Source organism: Leucopleurus acutus (assembly GCF_964270905.1).
Source record: "Leucopleurus acutus genome assembly, chromosome: 14".
NCBI lineage: Eukaryota > Metazoa > Chordata > Mammalia > Artiodactyla > Delphinidae > Leucopleurus > Leucopleurus acutus.
In genome coordinates this window covers 9,416,212-9,438,014 of record NC_139156.1, presented here as the reverse complement: position 1 = coordinate 9,438,014, position 21,803 = coordinate 9,416,212, and the positions used below count along the sequence as shown (strand labels likewise).

The window sequence follows — 21,803 nt, the reverse complement described above, 5'->3', positions numbered from 1 at the left end:
GGTTAACGTATTCTTTCTCTGTCTTCTCTATTTCCTATAAATTGGTAGTTAGATCTAGATTCAGGTATTTGTACTTTTTTTTCATAAGTGTTTTATAGATGGTATAAATTCCACAAGGAGGCACATGAAGTCTGGTTGCCTTTTTTTGTTTGTGGTGTCAGTAGCAATGCCTACAGTATCGTGTGTCATTTTGGGATTTTCTTATCATGAGTGATTGAGCATCTCTTAATATGTTTGAGGGTCATTTTTATGTCTTTTTCTGTGGAATGTCTGTTCATGTCTTTTGCCCACTTTTCTATTGAAGTTTTGATATATTTCCCTTGACATTTTTTGCAGACTCTTTAAATGTTAGGGAGATTAGCCCTTTGTAATATAAGCTGCAAGTATTTTCTACTGGGTTTGACTTGCTGATCAGGATTTGCCATGCAAAATATTTTTTAAAAAGTTATTTGTAGTCAAATTTATTTAATGAATTTTTTATTATGCTGGATTTTTAAAACTTTTTGGAGTTTAAATTACATACAATAACTGTATCCATTTAAAGTTTACAATTTGATGAGTTTTGACCATATTGTTGCATGCAGTAGGAGTCCCTTTATATTGTAGACTGCTTTTCCATTGTATAAACATACTACATTTTATTTATCTTTTCACCTTTTGATGGACATTTGGGTTGTTTCTAGTTTGTAGCTATTATGAATAAAGCTGCTACTACTAATGGTTGTGAATTAGTCTTTGCATGAATATATGTTTTCATTTCTCTTGAGTAAATACTTAGGAATAGAATGGCTGGGTCATAGGGTAGGTGTATGTTTGGTTTTATTGTCAGAACTTTTCCCATAGTCATTGTACCATCTTACATTCCCATCAACAGTACATAAATTCTGGATGCACCACACCTTTAATAACATTTGGTGTTGTCAATCTGTTTTAATTTTAGCCAGTCTGGTGAGTATATATGGCATCTTTTTTAAAAGAAATTCGGCATTATTGAGGTACAATTTTACATACAATAAATTTTACCTCTTTTAGTGTATAGTTCTATGAGTTTTGACGGATGCATGTAATTATATAAGCTCTACCACAATCAGGATGTGCAACAGCTATGTTGCCAAAAAAATTTCTCTCTTGTTCTTTCTCTCTTTTGTTCTTGTTCTCTCTTGTTCTTCTATCGCAAGCCCTAGCAACTCTGATCTGGTTTTTATCACTGTAGTTGTTTTTTTTTTTAATTTGTATGCAATACAGCTCACTGTATGTGGTATTTGAGCCTACTTTTGATAAATACATAGTTGTGTATACTATTACAATCAAGATACAGAACAGTTCCATCACTCCATAAATTACCCATTGAAGTCAGTCCCTCTCACTGATCTGTTCTCTGTCCCTATAGCCTTTTGGTCTGGCTTTTTTCACTTAACAAAATACCCATATTGTGTGTATCAATACTTTGTTCCTTTATCTTGCTAAGTAGTATTCCATTGTATTGGATGTACCACAGTTTCTTCATTTACCAGTTAAAGGACATTTAGTTTGTTTCTGCTTTTTGCCAGTTATGAATAATGTTGTTTTAAATGTTTGCATATAGGTTTTGTATAAACATAAGTTTTCAATTCAGTTGGATAAATACCTAGGAGTGGCATTGCTGGGTCATATCGTTAAGGGTACGTTTAACTTTCTAAGAAACTGCCAAACTGTCTTCCCAAGCTACTGTGCCATTTCGCATTCCCACCAGCAACATGAGAGACTCGTCATCTGTTTCACATCCTTGCCAGCATTTGGTATTGTCAGGGTTTTATTTGTTTGTTTTTGTTTTAGCCATTCTAGTAGGTATGTAGTGGTATCTCACAGTTTTTATTTGTATCATCTTACTAATGATGAGCATCTTTATGTGCTTATTTATTATTTGTATGTCTTCCTTTTTCTTTCTTTTTTATTATTTAAAAAAAACTGTATATCTTCTTTGTTGACTTGTCTGTTCAAATTTTTTTGCCTATTTTCTTACTTGGTTGTTTGTCTTATTGAGTTGTAATAATTCCTTGCCTGTTTTTGGATATCAGTTACTTGATAGATATATGTGTACTGAATATTTTCTCCTGTTCTGTGGCTCATCTTTTGATTTCTTATTGGTGTCTTTCAAAGAGCAGTTTTTAATTTTGATTAAGTCCATTATATCAACCATTATATGGTTTAGGCTCTTTGTGTCTTATCTAAGAAATCTTTGTCTACCCCTAAGATCATGAGGACTTCATTTATATGTATATATAAATGTCTTTAAAAAATATATCAGTGTGTGTGTATGTATTTTTTTTTTTGGAGAAGCTTAATTGTACATTAGGTTTCTGATCCATTTCAAGTTAATTTTTTTCCACATGCATAGTTAATTGTTCCAGCACCATTTGTTGAAAGACTGTATTTGGAATTGCTTTGACATCTTTGTTGAAAATCAATTAACAGTATATGTATGGGTCTGTTTCTGGATGGTATTCTGTTCCATTGATTTATTATATCTTTTCACCAGTCCTACACTATCTTTATTGCTGTAGCTCTGTTGTAAGTCTTGAAATCAAGTAATGTCAGTCTGTTCTTTGGGAAACAGATTTAGCTTTTCTAGGTTATTTGCATTTAAATATATATAATAGAACCACCTTGTCAGTTTTTATAAAATATCTTGGAATTTTGATTGGATGTATTGTATCAGTAGTTCATTCCTTTCTGTATCTGGGTAATATTCCATTGTATGTATGTACATTTACCTGTTGATGGACATATGGGTTGTTTACAGTTTTGGGCTATTGTGTATAGTGCTGCTGTGAATGTTCACGTATAAGTGTTTGAGTACCTGTTTTCAATTCTTTTGGCTATATACCTAGGAGTGGAAATGCTGAGTCATATGGTAATTCTACGTTTAACTTTTGAAGAACTACCAAACCGTTTTACACAGCTGTTGTACCATTTTACATTCCCACCAGCAATGTAGGTGGGTTCCAATTTCTATACATCCTTGCCTATACTCTTATTATTTTCCTCTTTTAATTATATCCATCCAGGTGGGTGTGAAGTGGTATCTCACTGTGGTTTTGGTTTACATTTCCCTAATGACAAATAATATTGGGCAACTTTTTGTGTTCTGGTTGGCCATTTGTTTTATCTTCTTTGAGAGAAATGTCTTCTCAAGTCCTTTGTCCATTTTTTAATTGGGTTTGTTTTTTCGTTGTTGAGCTGTAGGAGTTATTTGTATATTCTGGATATTAGACCCTTATTTGCAAATACTTCCTTCCATTCTGTAGGTTGTAGTTTCATTTTCGTGATGTCCTTTGATGCAAAAAAGTTTTTAATTTTCATGAAGTCCAATTTGTCTTATTTTTTCTTTTGTTGTTTGTGCTTTCAGTGTCACATCTAAGAATTCATTGCCAACTCCAAGGCCATGAAGATTTTCCTCTATGTTTTCTTGAAGTTTTATAGTTCTAGCTCTTATTTTTAGATTAATTCATTTTGAGTTATTTTTTGTATATTGTGTAAGATAGCGGTCCAGTTTAATTCTTCAGCACGTGGCTCTCCAGGTGTCCCAGCACCGTTTGTTAAAGAGGCTTCTTTCCCTATTGCATGATGTTGGCACCGTCGTTGCAAATCAGTTAGCCATAGATGTATGGGTTTGTCTCTGTGCTCTCAATTCTGTTCCTTTGGCCTGTGTCTTTTCTCATGGCGTACCACACAAGTTGACAGTTTTTACCTGCAGTATGTGTTAGTATAGTGTATTAATTTTCCAAGCTTTGATTACATTTTAGAAATTTTTTAGAACTTTGGGTAAGTTCATTAAAAAATTATCTCCAAGTGCCAGGTCTGTAATAACACACACATACAAACTTAATTTATACTTTTGTTTAAAACTTTTTGGGGAACTTTTTTGGTGGCGCAGTGGTTAAGAATCCAACTGCGAATGCAGGGGACATGGGTTCGATCCCTGGTGTGGGAAGATCCCACATTCCACGGAGCAGCTAAGCCAGTGCACCACAACTACTGAGCCTGTGCTCTAGAGCCCGCAAGCCACAACTACTGAGCCCGCATGCCACAACTACTGAAGCCCACGCACATAGAGCCGTGCTCTGCAATGAGAAGCCACCACAGTGAGAAGCCCGCACACGGCAATGAAGAGCGTCCCCTGCACGCTGCAACTAGAGAAAGCCCATGTGCAGCAATGAAGAACCAATGCAGCCAAAAATAAATAAACTAATTAATTAAAGAAAACTTTTTGGCGTGTTTCACCATTTCTCTGGCTGTATACAGAATAGTGATTTAGATAAACAGTATATCAGGGCATATTCTAATTGAATTTTCACTGTGAGTTAAACGAAAAAATAGTTACATAAATAATTCAACCTGCCGAAAGATGTTGGCGCTGGCTGTAGAAGTACCTTTGGAGTAGGAATAGTCTGCAGATTTGCATCACATCAGGAGGGAATCACATATCTACAGTTTTTAGAGAAAAATGGATGGAAACACTGCTTTTTATCCAAGCCATGGTTTTTAACTTTAATGAACATAACAAAAATTTCAGTACTTCAGAATCAGAATATGATATGCCTCTGAAGTCTCTTTTAATCTGTGACTTCTCTTTCTCTCTCCTTTTTTTTTTCCCCCTGTAGTAGTTTATTTGCTGAAGAAACTGGGCTTTTGGTCCTGATGTTTCCCACGGTCCACTTTTGCTGATTGAATACCTGTGGTGAAGTTTAATATGTTCTTCTGTGTTCTTTGTTTCCTGTGAACTGGAAGCTGGACTTAGGGAAATCTAGAAACTTGATCAGATTGAGACAAACCTTTTTTTTTTGTTTGTTTTGTTATATGTTCTTTATTGGTGATGTTTGTGTCTTCCATTCGGGGGGCATATAATACCTGCTTATCTCTCTTTTCATGATGTTAGCTTACTTTATTTTGATTCATTTTGGTTTTAGTAATACCAAGGATTTTAGAGTGACAGGATGATGTAAACGTTAAGATATAAGCTCTGGAGTCCAAGAATCTGGGTTCATGTTTTGATTCATTACCTGCTAGTTCACTAATCTTGGAAAGGCACTTCCCCTTCTCAGTGTTATATTTCTTACCTATGAAATGGGGATGACGATGCCTACTCATAGTGAAAAGTTAAGTAAATTATTCAGCTGACACGAATAGCTGTCCCTTGTCCGCATCAGTTCTATATAGTTGCATTTAGTAACCACTCACAATAAGCTTAATTTCAAGTGATTTTTGCCCATGCTTTTATGTATTCACATTAACCAGCCCCCACCTAATGTTGGAAAGTGGGCTCTTTGTTGAATAAACCATACCATAGCACATTTAATGCTTGAAGTCCACTGAGAAGTACTTACTGTTAATGTTTTTATTTTACAGTGTAATGTTCAAGCACAGAAATGCCTTATGTGGATCGTCAGAATCGCATTTGTGGTTTTCTAGACATTGAAGAAAATGAAAACAGTGGGAAATTTCTTCGGAGGTACTTCATACTGGATACCAGAGAAGATAGTTTTGTATGGTACATGGATAATCCACAGGTTTGTAAAATCCAAAGGGTTACCTCTTCAAAAGCATACAAGAGTTTTAATTATGAAAGTATTTGATATACTATGCAGGTGTTAGGATTTGTCTTCCTAAACAAAATATGTTTAGATTTATTTCTACTGACTGTATTCTCCTTGCCCTGTACCCCCAACTCCTACTGTGTTAAATAAATTTCAGAAGATGAAACTAAGTTTATTTGATAAAAATTTATGCATGTATTTATGTTTTCCCTTCCTTGGGAGGGGCAACTCTTAACTCTGGTAGAAAATTTTTGAATCGTTTAAATTTAAGATACTGTCTCTAAGATAGAGACTACTATCTTTTGGTAAATAAACTACTTAAACGAGCTGATACTCTTGCACATGTATAGTCTTTCATCTTGTAGTGTCAGACTTGAGTGTTGGCCACTCGTGAATTTGATTTTATTGTTGTTTTGCAAATTATTGGAGGTAAATGTCATATATTAAAAATTAGAATCCCAGTTTTAAGATCTGTGAGTGGCCTTGGATTAGAGATCATCTGTTGAGTAGTTTTAAATTTTCTCTGCCTGTGAAACTCTTTATTCAAATTGAGAAGTATGTTGCAAGGAAGCATGTGCAAAGCAAGAGATGAGTCCCTAGCAAACTTCTAAGCTGATTTGGTCTAGTGGATGACTTGTGCAGGTGAGGAATGAAAAGTTGGGGAAGAGCAGGGACTGGTAGGAGGTTCCATTCTGTGTCACAGAGCAGGACCCAGATCCCCTAACAACTGGTCTGGTATTCTTTCCTCCCCAGTACTGATTTTAGGTTAGACAAAATAAATATGTGCTAATGCATTTATATTTGTTTATATAGAATTTGAGATGTAAGGAACTATATTCAATATCCTGAGATAAATCATAATGGGAAAGAATATAAAAAGGAGTGTGTATGTATATGTGTGTATATGGCATATATATATGCAGCAGAAATTAACACAAAATTGTAAATCAACTATATTTCAGTAAAAAAATTAAAATAAAAAAGGAAAAAAAAGAGAACTAGGATAAATACTAGACAATTGAAAAAGTAATCAATTGGCAATACCCTTGAAGGCCACAGGGTACTGAGTAACCCCCAGCAGGACTTTGTGAAAAGCAAGTCCAGTCAGGAAGCAAACATCCCCTCATCCTGTCCTGTAATGGGGACAGACCAAGGAGAGATGATAAATTGGAGCTTGGCTTCTGACAGGTTTTTTCTTTTTTCCATTTTTTGGCCGCGCCATGCGGCATGGGGAATCCCAGTTCCTGGAGCAGGGATCAAACCCGCACCCCCTGCATTGGAAGCGCAGAGTCTTAACCACTGGACCGCCAGGGAAGTCCTGTGACAGGTTTTTTTTCCTTCTGTTATACAAAAGGTAATAAGATGGTGATCAGGGCAGCCTCCAGCGATCTGGTTTAAAATATACCCAAGGTCACACAATACAAGAAGTTGAAGTTTTAGAAAATACAGTGTCATATATCTTGGATTTGGAGTTTATACATTTATCATTTCCTACACCAGATAATACTGACAACTCGCACTTCTACTGATAATTAAAAGAAATTATAAACGTAAAAAAAAAAAAAAAGAATTTGAGTTGTTAGGGACCTTAGTCCTTAGTATTAATTCAACCTCCTCCTTAATGCAAGAAACCCATCTATCCCTGATCTTCACTTTAACTGTTGTTTGAACTATATATTACTAAAAAAACAAAAAAAAAGTGTTTATTATATTCGAGGCAGTTTTTAATTATTATTTTTTTTGTGCACCAGAATCTGGTTCCTTGGATCTTCTACTTACTGATCTACTTTCCCCCTCTGATTCTCTATAAATTTAGTCCTTTATCCACATGCAGCCTTTCAAATTTTGGAAGATAATTTGTATTTTAATTCAGTTTATATTATTTGAGTGCTGACTTTGTATGAGACTTTCTTTGCTAGGAACTGTCTTTTCTCTCTCCTTATCCTTATTGAGCTTATTGACACCCTGTTTTACTCCCTTATCTCTGGGTGTGACCAACTTTCTTGGGTGATAGTAACCTGTCTATGCAACTGCATGATTAATACCTTTATTTACTTGACCAGAGTCACTGGGAGAAGGAACAAGTCAGCAGAAATCAAAAGTTCATGTTTACCTTCTTTTTCCTTTTTTTAAAAACATAAATCCAGTTCCTCCCTTTTACTACCCATCCCTTTATCTGTGGCACAATCCCTTCCCAAACTCCTTTTCCCAAGGTGGAAAGTAACTTAGCCCCCCTTGACTCCCTCTGATTACAGTTTATTAGATTCCAGTTTCGGTTTTCCTCCCCCATGCAAACCACTGCTCAGTCCTGCCTCTGAGCTCTCCCTCATTTGGCTTCATAAGATCTGGCTGACTCGTATATAGTTTCTCCTGAATTTTATTTACAACTCCTTGATTGTTTTTCTGTCTTTATATATAATAGAGTCTTCTTAGAATTTCTCCTTTTGTCGGTACTTCCCACTTAAACAGAGCTAAAAGAAGAAAAGTACAAAATAGAATATGTTTATTACAGTGAAGGAACCATAAGCTTGGATTTCAGAGGAAAGGTGTGATTATAGCTAGCAGAGGGAGTGAAAGTCTTGATGGATGTGGTAACATTTGAAATTGATCTAGAAGAATGGGTATGATTTTGGCCAAGAGGTGGAGAAGTGGGTATTCTGGTGCTCAAAGAATAGCATGGGCAAGAAATCAAAGTAAGAAACCCTGTAGTGTATTTGGAAAATAGTTCACTTTGGCTATAGCAGGGAGGGTATATGTTAAAGTTTGGACTCAGCTAGATCTTTTTCACATGAACTCTTTTAAAGCCAGATTTCTGTGGTGTAATTAGCCCATTAGTGTTTTTGAATGTAGTATAGAATTTTAAATCTGTCTTTTTATTCAGTTCTTAATAATTTTATCTCTTCATTCCAACTGATAAGAATCTTTTACAATCTGCATTCTACCGTCCAGTGTATTAGCCATCAATACCAGCTTTGTGTCACTTTAAAATGTATTAAGGCACATCTCTTCATGAAAACTTTAGTAAAATGTCTTGATAAGATTATTGTGGTTGAACCACATGAAATTGCCAATATACCACCATTTTGATCTACTAAAAAATGGCAATTTCATATGATTCAATCTGGTTGCTATGTTAAGTGCTGTAACACTGACTGCTTTACTGATCATAGTAACCCTGATAATGAAAGAAGTTAGTTTGGCTCACCTGTCCTTAGGGAGCCGTTCTTCCTCTGATCACTGCTTTCTTTACCACTAACCATTGGTTTAAAAATCCATTGTAGTGTATTACTAGGGATCAATTTGGGGCTTTCTGTGTTGTTTTTTAAAAAATAAATAAATTTATTTATTTATTTATGGCTGTGTTGGGTCTTTGCTGCTGCACGCAGGCTTTCTCTAGTTGCAGTGAGCAGGGGCTACTCTTTGTTGTGGTGAGTGGGCTTCTCATCGCGGTGGCTTCTCTTGCTGTGGAGCATGGGCTCTAGGCACTCGGGCTTCAGTAGTTGTGGCACGTGGGCTCAGTAGTTGTGGCTTGCGGGCTCTAGAACACAGGCTCAGTAGTTGTGGCACACAGGCTTACTTGCTCCGCGGCATGTGGGATCTTCCTGGACCAGGGCTCAAACCCGTGTCTCCTGCATTGGCAGGTGGATTTTTAACCACTGCGCCACTAGGGAAGTCCCGGCGCTTTCTGTGTTTTATTGAGGGAATGAGAAGTGGTGGAGAATTAAATAACTAAGTAGCTTTATTAGGAAGTGAATTTGAGAAAACTTGAAAGAGTATTTTGGCAAAATGAGTACAGGAACTCATGAGAACAAACGGTTTCTTTCCCTTTTTATCTTAAATGTCAGATTGGTTTATTATTTCTTGTTCATTGTCAAGTAACAAATTTTGAAACCCACATTTTTTCTGATTGAACTTGGCAGTAATCGTACCAGTTCTTAGAAACTAGGTATTTTGAATATCATTTTATCTCCCAGCTACTTATATTTCCTTTTACTGTGCCACTATTTAATCTGTGACCCTTTACGTCATGCAGTGATGACATAGTTGCTCATTTCTCTTCCTCACACACAGGGTTAGAGCTGTATTCAGCTAGTTCAAATAATAGACTTATGGAGGACTTAAAAGAAAAATAATGATTTTGAATGGAAGGATAGCAATGTTTGAAAAAAAATCACATTGGTAGTGGTTAGGAGATCTTGAAGATATTTTAACATTTCGTTTTCTTATCCAAATTTTTTTAAAAAACCTTTAAACATAAAACATTTTATATAAAAACACAACCATTTAAAGGTATATATTAAAAATTATAATTTTATTTTATATACATATTTATGGAGATTTAAATTTGGAAGCTTGTACATAGTCTGTAGTTTAAAGCAGAACATAATAGAGTTGTAGTTTACATAGAAACTACAGGTTTTGAAAAGACCTGTCCCTGTAAACAATAATCAGTTCATGTTTGTGAATCTTAAGTCTTTTAAATTTCTAGGCTTCCATAGAATTAAATGTTTCTGCTAAGCTTATAGAGGTTTGAGAAAGGTACCTCCTAATCATTCCTGAGAACAAGCCCACAGATTTTTTTTTTAAATATTTATTTATTTATGTGGCTGCATCGGGGTCTTAGATGCGGCATGTGGGATCTTTTGTTGCCGCATCTGGGCTTCTCTCCAGCTGTGGTGCATGGGCTCCAGAGGAGGGTTCCCTTTTCTCCACACCTTCTCCCGCACTTATTGTTTGTAGATTTTTTTATAATGGCCATTCTGCGGGTGTGAGGTGATACCTCATTGTAGTTTTGATTTGCATTTCTCTAATGATTAGTGATGTTGAGCATCCTTTCATGTGTTTGTTGGCAATCTGCATATCTTCTTTGTAGAAATGTCTATTTAGGTCTTCTGCCCATTTTTAGATTGGGTTGTTTGTTTTTTTTGATATTGAGCTGCATGTGCTGCTTGTATATTTTGGAGATTAATCCTTTGTCATTTGCTTCATTTGCAAATATTTTCTCACATTCTGAGGGTTGTCTTTTCATCTTGTTTATGGTTTCCTTTGCTGTGCAAAAGCTTTTAAGTTTCATTAGGTCCCATTTGTTTATTTTTGTTTTTATTTCCATTTCTCTAGGAGCTGGGTCAAAAAGGATCTTGCTGTGATTTATGTCATAGAGTGTTCTGCCTATGTTACCCTCTAAGAGTTTTATAGTGTCTGGCCTTAAATTTAGGTCTTTAATCCATTTTGAGTTTTTTTGTGTATGGTGTTAGGGAGTGTTCTAATTTCATTCTTTTACATGTAGCTGTCTAGTTTTCCCAGCACCACTTATTGAAGAGGCTGTCTTTTCTCCATTGTATACTCTTGCCTCCTTTATCAAAGACAAGGTGACCATATGTGTGTGGGTTTATCTCTGGGCTTTGTATCCTGTTCCATTGATCTATATTTCTGTTTTTGTGCCAGTACCATACTGTCTTGATTACTGTAGCTTTGTAGTATAGTCTGAAGTCAGGGAGCCTGATTCCTCCAGCTCCATTTTTCTTTCTCAAGATTGCTTTGGCTATTCGGGGTCCTTTGTGTTTCCATACAAATTGTGTGATTTTTTGTTCTAGTTCTGTGAAAAATGTCATTGGTAGTTTGATAGGGATTGCATTGAATCTGTAGATTGCTTTGGGTAGTATAGTCATTTTCACAGTGTTGATTCTTCCAGTCCAAGAACTTGGTATATCTCTCCATCTGTTTGTATCATCTTTAATTTCTTTCATCAGTTTCTTATAGTTTTCTGCATACAGGTCTTTCGTCTCCTTAGGTAGGTTTATTCCTAGGTATTTTCTTTTTTTGTTGCAGTGGTAAATGGGAGTGTTTCCTTAATTTCTCTTTCAGATTTTTCATCATTAGTGTATAGGAATGCAAGAGATTTCTGTGCATTAATTTTGTGTCCTGCTACTTTACCAAATTCATTGATTAGCTCTAGTAGTTTTCTGGTAGCATCTTTAGGATTCTCTATGTATAGTATCACGTCATCTGCAAACAGTGACACTTTTACTTCTTCTTTTCCAATTTGTATTCCTTTTATTTATTTTTCTTTTCTGAATGCTGTGGCTAAAACTTCCAAAACTGTGTTGAATAATAGTGGTGAGGGTGGGCATCCTTGTCTTGTTCCTGATTTTAGAGGAAATGGTTTCAGTTTTTCACCATTGAGAATGATGTTGGCTGTGGGTTTGTCATATATGGCCTTTATTATGTTGAGGTAAGTTCCCTCTGTGCCTACTTTCTGGAGAGTTTTTAATCATAAATGGGTGTTGAATTTTGTCGAAAGCTTTCTCTGCATCTATTGAGATGATCATATGGTTTTTCTCCTTCAATTTGTTAATATGGTTTATGACATCAATTGATTTGCATGTATTGAATAGTCCTTGCATTCCTGGGATAAACCCCACTTGATCATGGTGTATGATCCTTTTAATCTGCTGTTGGATTCTGTTTTCTAGTATTCTGTTGAGGATTTTTGCATCCATGTTCATCAGTGATATTGGTCTGTAGTTTTCTTTTTTTGTGACATCTTTGGTTTTAGTATCAGGGTGATGGTGGCCTCATAGAGTGAGTTTGGGAGTGTTCCTCTCTCTGCTGTATTTTGGAAGAGTTTGAGAAGGATAGGTGTTAGCTGTGCTCTAAATGTTTGCTAGAATTCGCCTGTGAAGCCATTTGGTCCTGGGCTTTTTGTTTGTTAGATTTTTAATCACAGTTTCAATTTCAGTGCTTGTGACTGGTCTGTTTATATTTTCTATTTCTTCCTGGTTCAGTCTCGGAAGGTTGTGCTTTTCTAAGAATTTGTCCATTTCTTCTAGGTTGTCTGCTTTATGGGCATATAGTTGTTTGTAGTAATCGCTCATGATCCTTTGTATTTCTGCAGCGTCAGTTGTTACTTCTCCTTTTTCTTTTCTAATTCTGTTGATTTGAGTCTTCTCTCTTTTTTTCTTGATGAGTCTGGCTACTGGTTTCAATTCTGTTTATCTTCTCAAAGAACCGGCTTTTAGTTTTATTGATCCTTGCTATTGTTTTCTTCATATTTTTCATTTATTTCTGAACTGATCTTTATGATTTCTTTCCTTCTGCTACCTTTAGGGTTTTTTTGTTCTTCTTTCTGTAATTGCTTTAGGTGTAAGGTTAGGTAGTTTATTTGAGATGTTTCTTTTTTCTTGAGGTAGGATTGTATTGCTGTAAACTTCCCTCTTAGAACCGCTTTTGCTGCATCCCATAGGTTTTGGGTCGTCGTGTTTTCATTGTCATTTGTTTCTAGGTATTTTTTGATTTCCTCTTTGATTTCTTCCATGATCTCTTGGTTATTTAGTAGTGTATTGTTTAGTCTCCATGTGTTTGTATTTTTTACAGTTTTTTCCCTGTGATTGATATCTAGTCTCATAGCGTTGTGGTCGGAAAAGATACTTGATACAATTTCAATTTTCTTAAATTTACCAAGGCTTGATTTGTGACCCAAGATATGATCTATCCTGGAGAGTGTTCCATGAGCACTTGAGAAGAAAGTGTGTTCTGTTTTTTTTGGATGGAATGTCCTATAAATATCAGTTAAGTCCATCTTGTCTAATATGTCATTTAAAGCTTGTGTTTCCTTATTTATTTTCATTTTGGATGATCTGTCCATTGGTGAAAGTGCGGTATGAAAGTCCCCTACCCTTGTGTTACTGTCGATTTCCCCTTTTATGGCTGTTAGCATTTGCCTTATGTATGGAGGTGCTCTTATGTTGGGTGCATAAACATTTACAGTTGTTATATCTTCTTCTTGGATTGATCCCTTGATCATTATGTAGTGTCCTTTTTTGTCTCTTGTAATAGTCTTTATTTTAAAGTCTATTTTATCTGATATGAGAATTGCTACTCCAGCTTTCTTTTGATTTCCATTTGCATGGAATACCTTTTTCCATCCCTTCACTTTCAGTCTGTATGTGTCCCTAGGTCTGAAGTGGGTCTCTTGTAGACAGCATATATACAGGTCTTGTTTTTGTATCCATTCAGCCAGTCTGTGTCTTTTGGTTGGAGCATTTAATCCATTTACATTTAAGGTAATTATCGATATGTATGTTCCTATTACCATTTTCTCAATTGTTTTGGGTTTGTTTTTGTAGGTGTTTACCTTCTCTTGTGTTTCCTGCCTAGAGAAGTTTCTTTAGCATTTGTTGTAAAGCTGGTGTGGTGGTGCTGAATTCTCTTAACTTTTGCTTGTCTGTAAATGTTTTAATTTCTCCATCGAATCTGAATGAGGTCCTTGCTGGGTAGAGTAATCTTGGTTGTAGCTTTTTCCCTTTCATCGCTTTAAATACGTCCTGCCACTCCTTTCTGGCTTGCAGAGTTTCTGCTGAAAGATCAGCTGTTAACCTTATGGGGATTCCCTTGTATGTTATTTGTTGCTTTTTCCTTGCTGCTTTTAATATTTTTGCTTTGTATTTAATTTTTGATAGTTTGATTAATATGTGTCTTGGTGTGTTTCTCCTTGGATTTATCCTGTATGGGACTCTCTGTGCTTCCTGGACTTCATTGACTGTTTCCTTTCCCATGTTAAGGAAGTTTTCAACTATAATGTCTTCAAATATTTTCTCAGTCCGTTTCTTTTTCTCTTCTTCTGGGACCCCTATAATTCAAATGTTGGTGCGTTTAATGTTGTTCCAGAGGTCTCTGAGATTGTCCTCAATTTTTTCATTCTTTTTTCTTTATTCTGCTCTGCTGTAGTTATTTCCACTATTTTATCTTCCAGGTCACTCATCTGTTCTTCTGCCTCAGTTATTCTGCTATTGATTCCTTCTAGAGAATTTTTAATTTCATTTATTGTGTCGTTCATCATTGTTTGTTTGCTCTTTAGTTCTTCTAGGTCCTTGGTAAACGTTTCTTATATTTTCTCCATTCTATTTCCAAGAATTTGGATCATCTTCACTATCATTACTCTGAATTCTTTTTTCAGGTAGACTGCCTATTTCCTCTTCCTTTGTTTGGTCTGGTGGGTTTTTATCTTGCTCCTTCATCTGCTGCGTATTTCTCTGTCTTCTAATTTTGCTTAACTTGCTGTGCTTAGGGTCTCCTTTTCACAGGCTGCAGGTTCATAGTTCCCATTGTTTTTAGTGTCTGCCCCCAGTGGGTAAGGTTGGTTCAGGGTTGTGTAGGCTTCCTGGTGGAGGGGACTGGTGCCTATGTTCTGGTGGGTGGGGCTGGATCTTGACTTTCTGGTGGGCAGGGCTATGTCCAATGGTGTGTTTTGGGGTGTCTGTGAACTTAGTATCATTTTAGGCAGCCTCTCTGCTAACAGGTGGGTTGTATTCCTGTCTTGCTGGTTGTTTGACATGGGGCGTCCAACACTGGAGCTTGCTGGCCATTGGGTGGAGCTGGGTTTTAGTGTTGAGATGGAGATCTCTGGGAGAGCTCTCGCTGATTGATATTACATGGGGCCGGGAGGTCTCTGGTGGTCCAATGTCCTGAACTTGGCTCTCCTGCCTCAGAGGTTCAGGCCTGACACCAGGCCGGAGCACCAAGAGTCTGTCAGCCACATGGCTCAGAAGAAAAGGGAGGGGAAAAAAAGTAAGTAAATAAATGAATAAAATAATTAAAATTAAAAAAAATTATTAAAATAAAAAAGTAATAAAAGAGAGCAACCAAACCAGTAAACAAATCCACCAATGATAACAAGCACTAAAAACTATACTAAGATAAACGTAAAAGTCAGAAACAAGTCAGTCGTAGACAGCAAACCTCAAGTCTACAGTTGCTTCTAAAGTCCACTGCCTCAATTTTGGCTTGATCTGTTGTCTATTCAGGTATTTCACAGATGCAGGGTACCTCAGGTTGATTGTGGGGATTTAATCCGCTGCTCCTGAGGCTGCTGGGAGAGATTTCCCTTTCTCTTCGTTCTTCGCACAGCTCCTGGGGTTCAGCTTTGGGTTTGTCCTCACCTCTGCGTGTAGGTAGCCCTCAGCCTTCTGTTCCTACCCAGACAGGACGGGGTTAAAGCAGCAGCTGATTAGGGAGCTCTGGCTCATTCAAGCTAGGGGGTGGGAGGGGTACGGTAGTTAGAGTTGGAACGTGGGAGGAACCTGCAGCGGCAGAGGCTGGCGTGACACTGCAACAGCCTGAGGCGTGCTGTGTGTTCTCCCAGGGAAGTTGTCCCTGGATCGTGGGACCCCTGGCAGTGGCGGGCTGCAAAGGCTCCTGAGCGCGGGTGTGGATAGTGACCTGTGCTTGCACACAGGGTTCCTGGGGCTGCAGCAGCAGCATTAGTGTTTCACGCCCATCTCTGGGGTCTGAGCTGATAGCTGTGGCTCGCGCCTGTCTCTGGAGCTCATTAAGGCAGTGCTCTGCCTTCTGTGGGCAGACAGGGAAGGATTCCCCTCTCCTCACACACCCTGAAACAATAGTCTCTTGCCTCTTAGGCAGGTACAGACTTTTTCCCGGACTCCCTCCCGGCTAGCTGTGGCGCACTAGCCCCCTTCAGGCCGTGTTCACGCAGCCAGCCCCAGTCCTGTCTCTGGGATCTGACTTCCAAAGCCCGAGCCTCAGCTCCCAGCCCTGACCTGCCCCGGCAGGTGAGTACACAAGCCTCTCTGGCTGGTGAGTGCTGGTTGGCACCGATCCTCTCTGTGCGGGAATCTTCCCGCTTTGCCCTCTGCACCCCTGTTGCTGTGCTCTCCTCCGTGGCTCTGAAGCTTCCCCCCTGCCCACCCCCCTCCCACCCCCATCTCTTCCAGTGAAGGGGCTTCCTAGTGTGTGGAAACATTTCCTCCTTCACAGCTCCCTCCCAGAGGTGCAGGTCCCATCCCTATTCTTTTGTCTCTGTTTTTTCTTTTACCCTTCCCAGGTACATGGGGAGTTTCTTGCGTTTTGGGAAGTCTGAGGTCTTCTGCTAGCATTCAGTTGGTGTTCTGTAGGAGTTGTTCCACCTGTAGATGTATTTTTGATGTATTTGTGGGGAGGAAGGTGATCTCCATGTCTTACTCCTCTGCCATCTTGAAGGTCCCAAAAGGTTGATTCTTAATCTACAGTGGAGGAAACATTCAAAATCAAGATTGTTTTACTTTTACTTTTGAAATCTGTCAGTCTTTACGTTTATGTTTATTACTTTTTTCCAGATTCTTTTATCTGATTTTCCCACCTCCATCTTCCCCCTTTATATAATACATCCAGTTTGTTATAAGATATATTAATTAAAACACAGTTTGATTACAGAACTGCTCACAAAGCCTTCTTTAATGTTTTCAAATTTTTAACAGTATAAATTGCTTGCTAGTTTGTTTCTTATTTAGGTCCTGTATAATTAGGTTCTTAGTTCAAGTTCCTAAACTGCTGTTTCTTTCTTCAGCCCTATATGACTCTATATTATGGCCCAACACAGCCTTTTTCCCATTTCAGTAGAGAGCTTCTGGACATCCTCATCTGCTTGCTGTAGCTCATCTGTTTTCTCTGCCTGGAATATTCTCTCTCCTGCTTTTTGTGTTTCAGAATTTTTCTTTAATAAAGTACAGCTTAAAAGCCCTTCATTCTTTCACTGAGTCTTTCCTGATAGCCTCAGCATGAAATGATTCTCCTTCTTAATTTACCCTTAGCTCTTTTAAGACACAAACTACATCTTAAACTTGTTAAGGGAAGAATAAAAATATTTTTTTATGGAAGTGCCAATATATACATTCCTTGAATATGGTTTTAAAAGTATCAATAATTTTTTGGAAAAATGGTATAAATGTAGATTAGTTATGGTGTAATAAGTACTAATATAATTTAAATGAGGGAAAATTCAGTCTTTTTCAAGAGATATATTTGATTTAAAAATTTTAATAAAACAAAGTTACATGTATACTCTTTTGAAATTTCTTACATTTGTGTTTATGTCTAAATATTTTTCCCCATTGCTTTCTGGAGTAAAATCTGATCTTGTTTATGAAAAAGAAAAGTTTAGATACAGTGCTAACAAAATAGCCTTTTAGTTATAAAATGCGTTGTGGTGGAACAGACTAGAGTTCAGTTTTGTTATCCATGTTGTCCACTTGATTTCAGACTTAGTAAATACTTGAACTGGAAAGTTAATTTGTAAAGTGTGACATTTAAAAAAATCTGATTTCTTAACTTTTTTTGGTGTGTGTAGAATATTTTATATGAAATAAATTTGTAGTGTTGGATAATAATTATATATTAATAATCTGTTTATAGAACCTGCCTTCTGGATCATCACGTGTTGGAGCCATTAAACTTACCTACATTTCAAAGGTAGTCTCTTTGTATTGTCTTACATTCATGCATGAATTAAAATCCCTTAGAATGAGAGTGTGAATAAAAGGAGCCATCTCCTCGCTTTGCCATTTAAGATGATGTTCTGTTTCATATTACATTGAAAACAGTACCTGATTACTATGTTTAGGAAGTTCTTTGATAAAATTAGGAAGAATATGGAGTTCAATTACAGGATGTGGCAAATTGAAAAGTTAACATTAACTTTTATGATCAGGTATATGAACGTCAGAAGGGGAGATTCATCTGTTAACAATTAGGTTCTGTCTTTGGGAAATCTGGAGAAGATTTTTCTAAGTCTGTATTTATTTATTTAAACTGTAATTTTTAATCTCATTACCTTTGTTTGTTCCTTTATGTTTTACTTTGAGGAAAATATGAACCATCTTCATGATAAAAGATGGGTTTTTTTCCCTCATTTGACTTTGTCTCTACTAACTTGTTTTCTTGTTTGTTGATTTTTCTGGAATTTTTGCGATACTGTTTTTCTTTTCTTTTCAGAAATTTAGATTTGGTATTAGGTAGTTTTTGCCCTCTTATTGTCTTTTCTTAGTGTTTTGGGAACTGAGATAGAGAGATGCTGAGGAACTAGTTTTGTTTTACACAAAGTAATAAGCTTGATGATGACTTAAGATGAGATAGGAAAAGTAGCAACTCAGTATGATTAATATGCATATACATACTATTATGCATACACTGAGATTTGTTAGCAAAGGTCTTCAACAGAAGAACAATTTACAAGTGTGCCTCTATTTAAAAGAAAGATATTTTGATTAAAAAAAAGCTGTTATCAGCATCATAATAGAGCTGTTCATTCTCATTGACCAAAAAAATTACATATTTAAAGGGAACCATTTTATGTTAAAGCCATATTATGTAAATTTGCAAAAGACAAATATTGTTGAAGTATATCTCAAGTGTTCCTGTAAATTTAAGACATTTAGTAATACTTCAGGGTATCTTACAGCTTAAATTCTATAGAGAGTATCATTAGGAAGCAAGTGTAGAATTACATAGTAGAATAAATTGTAGATAATTCCGGCCCCCACCTCCCCTTTACTTGATTGCCTACAGTAAAGGTATACTACAATGTAAATATGCTGCCAGGGACCTTTGACTCTTAATGAAGTGATGTGGAAAGGCCTGTTTTCTTGGAATAGGCATTTGAGGTAGAAATTGCCCATGTGCCTGTATCTTTTCAATTGCTTGTTGCCTGGTCTTTTTAAAAATTAAGGTATTAACTCAGCAAAGCAGGCAGACTGACTGGCCAGCTGCATTCCCCTCCTCCATTGCTTCCTTTTTAAAATATAACCTTCCCTGTGTAGTTCTGTTAGGTTTCATCTCTGTCCCACAGCTTACTGAAGTTTGAATTGTACACCTTGTACTCTACTTTAGACATGCCACTTTTTCCCCAGAATTAATTCCTGGAACAAATTTCATTGTGACTCACTGCTCAATTTGTAGTTGAGATCAGTCAGGAACCCCAGACTTAGAATTCCTTCTGAAGGTACAGAACAGATGCTACAGTTGTAAGTTCTAACACTGGGCAACAGCATGGCAACAGTCATGAATGGGCTTCCATGTGAGCTACTTTATTTAAAGGGCTAGCAGCAACCAGGTGCAACTAGTTGCTTCACCTTCTAAACGGGACCATGTGCTGCTTTTAGTAAAGGAGGGGCCCATTATTATCCTAGGGTATTTTAATGTACAAGTGGGAATCCAGTGCCATTTTGATTTCCTCGTTGCAGGTTAATGCCTTCTGGATTTTTGGACTTTATTAAATATACAATCTCCCCCTTACCCACCACCATTTCCTCATGCAGTTCACAGCTAATTTAGAAATATGCAATTTGGCAAGAATTCATAGTTTCTGTGGAGTAGTCATTGAGGGTATTTTGAAAACTACATTAAACCAAAAATATGTGTATGTGTGACATAAAACTTAATGGTTTATTTTCAATTTCTTTGCACTTCCTTTGAAGAAAAAACAATTTTGTTCAAAGAGAGCATGGAAGTATCATTTGTTTTAAACATCTTAAAGTTGGGACCCATATTCTAAATTTAATTTACAGTTCTTTTTCAGTTGCCTTAAAGTTTAATTTTAGATCTGTGTGCTAAATGTGTATGATTACTGGGAAATCATACATGTGGAATTCACATAGTGTTTAAGATTGGTTATAGTAGCACATGAAGAAGTGAGTGATTCATCTCTCTTTCTTGTTAGGTTAGCGATGCAACTAAGCTAAGGCCAAAGGCTGAGTTCTGTTTTGGTGAGTAGCCATATTTTATACGTTAGTTATTTTAAGTTAGACTAATATAATTTCATCATATTGTAAGAAAAAACAGTCACAGAAAACCACACAACACAATCCTATAGGGTAATGAATTATTCTAAGGCAAATTCCCTTGAAACTATCATCTGGTGAAGAAATAAAACTGCTCCCCAACCCCTGAAGCCTCTTTCCTGTGTCCCATCCCAGTCACAACCTCCTCCCACTCAGCCCATGTGTAATCATTATCTAGACATTTATAGTGATCACGTCCAGTGAGATTAATTTTAAATGCTCTACCCGATATTATTTGATATTCAATACTTAAATAACAGAAAGGATTTAGTTTGCAGCTTATGGGTAATGAGAAGTTTACAGTTTGGGAGCAAGGGTAGTTGAGGGTATTTGATTAAGTGCTCAGTGAACATTTAATGAATGTCTGGTGTATGCACTGTGCTTGCCATGGGGCTATGAGAGTAATAAGAAGCAATTGCTGCCCTTAAGAATCTCACGGGCTGGCTGTCTCACAGACAGATACAGTACCAGGGAGTTATCGTTGCATTTATCACAGGCGGTAGATAAAGCAATGTACAGTCTATTCAAGGAAGAGCTTCAGATCCTTTTTGGAGATCTTGGGAGTGAAGGGAGCCACACTGGATGAGACTAACCTGATCATCCTTTATCACTGGGGAGAAAAGCTGGGAGGACAGAGGCGTGCAGGGGAGAGGAACAAGGTGTGAGCAGAGAACTGAACACTCAGTAAAGCTGGAGAGAATGGTGAGAGACTGAAAAGTAGAAAGAGAGGAGTCAGGGTGTAACGTGTTGACGAGCGATTTTTTTTTTTTTTTTGCGGTACGCAGGCCTCTCACTGCTGTGGCCTCTCCCGTTGCGGAGTACAGGCTCCGGATGCGCAGGCTTAGCGGCCATGGCTCACGGGCCCAGCCGCTCCGCGGCATGTGGGATCTTCCCGGACCGGGGCACGAACCCGTGTCCCCTGCATTGGCAGGCGGACTCTCAACCACTGCGCCACGAGGGAAGCCCGACAAGCGATTTTTTTTTTGTTTGTTTCTTTTATTTTCTGGAAAACGAGAGAAGAGAAATTAGAGAGCATCTAGAAAGTAGATATAGGGTGAAGGAAGTTTTTTTTTTTTTTTATGGATCGGAGAGCTTGATGCAAGTACATTAGTTAAGTGGCTTTTGAACTGCTGTTCCTAACATAGAGCCTGAATTGGGGGAAAGAGGAGGTATGAAGAACATCAAAAGGAAAAGCACAAGGACTCGGTGACTGGATATGTGGGAGTTGAAGGGAAGAGAGAGGTGTCCAGTAGGTTTGCTTCAAGGAAAGAAATGAGGGATCCAGGAGAGCAGATTAGATAGGGTGAAATGTTCGGTAAGGAGTTTGAATGGTGGGGAAACGTCCAAATGGAAATATTCTGGTGACAGTAATTGAGGACTGGATGGAGCTTGAAGATCAAGAATGGAAAACTTTAGAATCTGTTAAAATAGTGGGTGTACTTGAAGCTGGGAGGATCGATATGCTGTTACAGCGTATGTTAGTGGACATTAGTGATGAAATTATTGATGTCAGTTTCCAGCAGACATCAATAGGGACTATTTTACATTAAGTAAAAAAGATACTTCTTGGGGTAGAATTGATGTTAAATTTCTTTGTTTTCTTTTGCTTGAAAAGAGC

The 21,803-nt window shown here is 37.3% G+C and overlaps 1 protein-coding gene across 2 annotated transcripts in view; it reads left to right on the top strand.

Moving 5' to 3' along the window:
• PLEKHA1 (pleckstrin homology domain containing A1) overlaps positions 1–21,803 on the top strand; it is a 58,781-nt gene that overhangs the window by 8,141 nt on the left and 28,837 nt on the right. For both annotated transcript variants that reach the window (XM_082853894.1, XM_082853895.1), the window contains exons 2-4: positions 5,389–5,549; positions 17,763–17,819; positions 20,065–20,110. In XM_082853894.1, the coding sequence (XP_082710020.1) occupies positions 5,409–5,549; positions 17,763–17,819; positions 20,065–20,110 (244 nt within the window). In that variant the 5' untranslated portion in view covers positions 5,389–5,408. The remainder of the gene's footprint in view (positions 1–5,388; positions 5,550–17,762; positions 17,820–20,064; positions 20,111–21,803) is intronic.